This window comes from Ruditapes philippinarum, unplaced genomic scaffold (assembly GCF_026571515.1).
Source record: "Ruditapes philippinarum isolate M1 unplaced genomic scaffold, ASM2657151v2 ctg455_1_1_1_1, whole genome shotgun sequence".
NCBI lineage: Eukaryota > Metazoa > Mollusca > Bivalvia > Venerida > Veneridae > Ruditapes > Ruditapes philippinarum.
This window is the reverse complement of record NW_026863235.1, coordinates 191,751-197,618: the sequence shown is the minus strand read 5'-3', so window position 1 is coordinate 197,618 and position 5,868 is coordinate 191,751. Positions and strand designations below refer to the sequence as shown.

At 34.1% G+C, this 5,868-nt stretch overlaps 1 protein-coding gene across 1 annotated transcript; it reads left to right on the top strand.

The window, feature by feature from the left end:
- Positions 1–4,096: 4,096 nt before the first annotated feature.
- LOC132721537 (uncharacterized) lies at positions 4,097–5,326 on the top strand. Its single transcript, XM_060705857.1, has one exon. The coding sequence runs from the start codon at positions 4,097–4,099 to the stop codon at positions 5,324–5,326; it is 1,230 nt and encodes a 409-aa protein (XP_060561840.1).
- The last annotated feature ends 542 nt before the right edge of the window (positions 5,327–5,868 follow it).

The window sequence follows — 5,868 nt, the reverse complement described above, 5'->3', positions numbered from 1 at the left end:
AAAGGTGAAGTGTGACGGCATGGCCATGTGACTGGTAACCCTATGATCGCTAGCCGCATGGGTTCAAACCCCATTAGGCGAAAGCCGTTGTTTCCTTGAGCAAGAAACTTTACACTCATTGCTCAGTACGTACTGGTTGGTTCCAAGAACGGATTCGAAAGTGTGTCTAAAAGCTCATAGCTTCCTACACAATCAAACTTAAATAAATTCTGTATAAACCAAAGTGAAATGTCCTCTATATTTAAAATTTGAAATTTCGGCCGGGGGGGGTTTAAGTGTCTCGTTCCATCGTCGATATATCGGTCCGGAATGTTGAGATTTTGAAAAGTATTCTGTATGCATTTCTTATAAAGTCATAAAGTCCTACGTAGTAGATACAAACTCTAATTAGGATTTTTTATCTCCTACGTAGGAGTTATAAAGTCCTACGTAGGAGTTAAAAAGTCCTAAGTAGGAGTTAAAAAGTCCTACGTAGGAGTTTAAAAGTCCTACGTAGTAATAATAAAGTCCTAATTAGGCTTTTTTATCTCCTACGTAGGAGTTATTAAGTCCTACGAAGGACTTATAAAGTCCTACGAAGGACTTATAAACTCCTTTGTAGGACTTATAAACTCCTACGTAGGAGTTATAAAAACCTACGTAGGACTTTATAAGTCCTACGTAGGAGTTACAAACTCCTTATTAGGCTTTTTAATCTCTTACGTAGGAGTTATAAAGTCCTACGTAGGACTTATAAACTTTATAAGTAAGTCCTACGTAGGAGTTACAAACTCCTAATTAGGCTTTTTTATCTCCTACGTAGGAGTTTATTTTTTTATAGAACATTATGAATAGAAACCGGGACGCTTCCGAAAGTTATACTTTAGCATACATGTCCGTCGAACACTGTGCTTTCAGTACTTTGATATGTATTCTACGTAGGAGTTATAAAGTCCGACGTAGGAGTTATAAAGTCCTACGTAGGAGTTATATAGTCCTACGTATACGTTACAAAGTCCTACGTAGGACTTATAAAGGCCTACGTAGGAGTTCTAAAGTCCTACGTAGGAGTTACAAAGTCCTACGTATGACTTATAAAGTCCTACTTAGGTGTTATATAGTCCAACGTAAGAGTTAAAAAGTCCTACGTAGGAGTTTAAAAGTCCTTCGTAGGAGTTAAAAAGTCCTACTTAGGAGTTTAAAAGTCCTACGTAGGAGTTATATACTTCTAATTAGGCTTTTTTTTTATCTCCTACGTAGGAGTTTTAAAGTCCTACGTAGGAGTTATAAACTCCTACGTAGGACTTATAAAGTCCTATGTAGGAGTTTAAAAGTCCTACGTAGGTGTTATAAACTCCTAATTAGGCTTTTTTATCTCCTACGGAGGAGTTTATTTTTTTATAGAATATTATGAATTGGCACCAGGACGCTTCCGTATTAAATTGTGCATGTTTAATCACAAAATGTTGTAAAAATATTTCACAACCTCGGAATGAATTCTTTTGAAATGCAAACAAGCATTGAATACACATATGTTTTTGAATAGTTTAAAGTCGGTTAAATTTAAAAAGAAAGTACATTTTAAAGTTTATAAAATTCCTGTTTGATAGCTACTGTATATTATATCAGTTAAAAATAAATTACAACAATAAGGTTTAAAAACCTTTAAACTAAAACTACCTGTATTTTCTGTATATTACTCTAACCCCACTAAATATCTTGAATGGACTTTCCCATCTTTCAATCTAGACATTACCATTCATCGATTTTAGGGACATTGATGAATAAGTTGAATTATGAGATGACACATGTATGTCGGCTAATCTTGGTCTGCACGCATGAGCAGATAATAAATCAGCGTGAGAAAACATAATCACATTACACATGTTACCCATAACCGACTTTAAATAAAGTTTATCTTACTGTCTTAACAAGGAAGTAATACTGATATCAAATTTCATGAAACCTGGGCCGGGATTCGTTGAATGATATATAGCGACAGCCAAATATTTACAAATATAGAGGACATTGTTACAAATATAGGAGAAGACAATTTTCAACAAGTGAAAAGTTTTACGGAAAAAAATTATTCAGGTAAAGCATTTTTAACTTGTATATTTTAGAACTAAAATGATCAGACTTCAAATACATAAATTGCTTTGATTTATTTGTTTTTTGTTTTGTTAACATAGGTTTTGTCCTTGTTTAGGTGCAGTACAGTTGCAACTTATTAAATCTAAGGAACTACTATAGGCTGATATTAAATAATAATAATGGAATGGCACAAAAAATTGGCTGCTATCACGTGATTTATAAACAAGTGCTTGACTTTATTGTTTTCTCGTTGTTTTCTCGTTTAGGGCACACATTTTATTACTTGGGGACCAAACGCCGCTTTTCATGGAATGGCACGGAAGTGTCACATTGAAGGTTCCATGATAACCGCCGTATGAACACATCTGCGGATGTTTCTAAATTCAAAATTTTACTATTACATGTTTAAATGTTGAATTCTGCTTAAGCCGGTACTAGGGGGCGTGGACGGTAACTTGCACTTTCCAGTACCGTCCATGAACAGGCTCAATCAAACCGATCCTGCAACATTTTCAATTTTGCCGTGTTGGGCTTTCTTTAGGGATTCTGTATTTATCTATTTTATTTCTATGTTTATATGAAATCCTGATAGTAGGTGAGAGTAATGTTTCTCACCTTGTTTTTGGAGTCACATCTTTTATTAATTTTTGAGCTTATAATCATTTTAACTATATTCATGAAAGTTTAAATACATTTAATGATAAGAATCATCAATACCACACTTTCCCCCACCCACCCCCAGCTTTTCACCCTTAAACTTGCAAAGACAAAGATATATCTGGACATTGGTTCTTGTTGCTGGGTCATGTGGGGGTTGCGTTCATTGAACGCCGCCTTTCCTTGTTGATCTTGTTTATCATATTTTGAGAATATGATATCCATTTTTCAATTTGGAATTTCTGCTATGTTTTGTTTTACCCCACCAAACTGTTTCAGTATGACCATCACCAAACTTTCAAACAACAGTTCATAACTATTATTATGGAATTCGATAAAATTAAGCCCCTTTTTAGTAAAAATAACTTTCTTTTCAATATTCTAAAATGATAATATTTAATTGTGACCTTTACCTGACAGTATACAACCCTATCATGAATGTTGTAATAATAATTTGACTATAAATAAATGTTTGTCAAGGACCTATTTGAATTTCTCTCTTGAGAAAGGTCGAATTCTCGGTGTGAATAATTAACCCATTAATTTTGATATAAGATTAGTTGTTTTACTCTTGTCTTGCCAACTTATTTCTAAAACACTGCATAGAGGAACTGTTTATGTCTTCCTTGACCAGTAAAGCTAGAAATCTGTCATAAGACATTAATGTTGCTTATGTGATGTATATCCCAACTAAACAATATCACAGGCTAGCATAAATGTTTGTATTTACAGTTTGTTTCTTTCTTTATATTGTACTATCAGAGTGACATGCTATGGTAAAGAGAAACAAATGGACACGTGAACAATAAATACTCAACTTGTTTATACTAAATTTTAGGTAAACATGGCAGTCCCAGGAAAGAAAGGATCAAAACAGTTTTCATCATCGACAACATCCATGGCATCAGATGAAGATCTTCAAGTTTACTGCCAGCCTTGTGACGAGGAAGGAACCAGACAACCTGCCCTTGGTTACTGCACTGACTGCAGGGAACACCTTTGCAAGACATGCTTAACAGTCCACAAAAAACTTAAATCTTCCAAACACCATACAGTTCTAGATGCTACAAGTATGCCTAAAATTTTGAACCAACCCTCAACATCCATCCGCGCAGGCTAGTCTGATGATCTTACAACACCCTGTTGTAAACATCCACAAGAAATGATCAAGTTCTACTGCAATGACCATAAAAAATTACTTTGCAGTGTTTGTGTTACCCTTGAACACCAACCTTCTTCCTGCAAAGTTGATTATATACCTGATATTTCTTGTTATATAATTGACAGCAAAGAATTTCAAATTATCTTGAAAACACTTAATACCACTTTTGATCACTATCAACAGGTGGTAAAAGATGTCAAGGAAATGACGGGGAAATCTAACAGATCACTAAAAGATGCACTAGAAGATATTAAAATGTTTCGAATAGAAATAAACCAGAGACTTGATGAACTGGAGAGACAGGTTGTGCATGTAGTCAAGGTCGCAGAACAAGAAAATAACTCAAATATTACAGCAGTAGAAACATCGTGTAAAGAAGTTACCAATTCCTTGAAGATATCCTCAGAAAAAATCAAACAGCTCAACACATCAAAACAAGCTAATACACTCTTTATGGAGCTTAAGCTTGCAGAAAAAATAATGAAAGATGTTGAGAAAACTGCACTACAGCTTTCATCATATGATGTCAAAGAGCACCACTTTCAAGCAAATGAAAAAGTATTAACCAAGCTTAAAACAGAGAGGTCATTAGGTACATTGACACATAATACCTTAAATAAAGAATGTCAACCTTTACAAATAAAGTCTAGACAATCTTCACATGAGAGAAAAATCTGTGTGAAGACATCAAAAGATAAAAGAACATGCGATATAACAGGAATGGCTCTGCTGACTCCTGATCTTGTTATCATCACTGACTGCAAGAACAAGGCTGTAAAGATGGTGGATACCAGCAGTCAATCTGTGTCTGATCAACTACAGCTGGATGATCAACCATGGGATATCACGAGAGTAACCAGTACTGAAGTTGCAGTCACGCTTCCTAAGAAACAGACAATACAGTTTATATCAATTTCATCAAACAAACTTATAAAGAAGCACAATGTGAAGGTTGATGGTATCTGTGATGGTATAAGCTGTTACCAAGGTAAACATGTTGTGTCATTCGTTACCCCTGCAAAACTTCAGATCCTTGATATGAATGGCACTATACTGACAACAATTGATGGAAAAAATATTTTCAAAAGTCCAGATTATATAACATGTAACAGAAGTTCAATCTATGTATCTGACTGGGAGATGAAGACAGTAACAAGATTAAACTGGCAAGGTGATGTGATAGGTAGTTATGGTGGTATGATTTATCCTTGTGGAATGTATCTGTCAAATGATGGTACTGTCTTTGTGTGTGATAAGGAGAGAAATATTATAGAAGAGATATCAGGAGACTGTTCTACAGGAAAAGTTGTGTTGGAGAATCTGAATTATCCCAATACTGTTTGTTGGTGTGGTGAAACAAAGAAGCTATATTATAGTTGTGACATTTTGGATGAAAATAATGCCAACTTTCTATACATTTATGAACTGTCATAAAACTTACACCAATGCATTATAGGAAAGGTGAAAAAATATTATATATTGTTAAGTTTGCATTCTAGCGGCTGAAAACAACCAATTTGCATTTTCCTTTTTCTACAAAGAAAGAGAAACTAAACCTACAAACATCTGGTATCAGTCGTTTCTCACGCTATGCCAAAGAAGGAACCAGCATTAATCGTGTCATGTTAAGAAAAAAAATAATGATTTTTCCTTTTTTTAATCACTGCATATAGACCATCTACTATAGAAAAATTAAGCATGATATTCGAAATTTAATGCGAAACTATTATACAAAATAATTACGTACAATAGTTTTGCATTAGACAATTTCAGGAAAATTAAAAAAAAGAATTGTAATATATACACTTATAATTATTCAGACGAAAGTGACCGATATTCCTATCTATGTTAATGACCAGTCATCTCACTTCAGTAAAATCTTACATGTGCAAAATATAGCAGACATTTTTATGTGAAATTTATGCGAAATAAAAGCATCTGTAATATAAGTTTCCGATGAAAGTCATAAAATTATA

Bases quoted from the DNA above. Each gene is read 5' to 3' on its own strand.
- LOC132721537 (XM_060705857.1), top strand. From the start codon at position 4,097: ATGACGGGGAAATCTAACAGATCACTAAAAGATGCACTAGAAGATATT.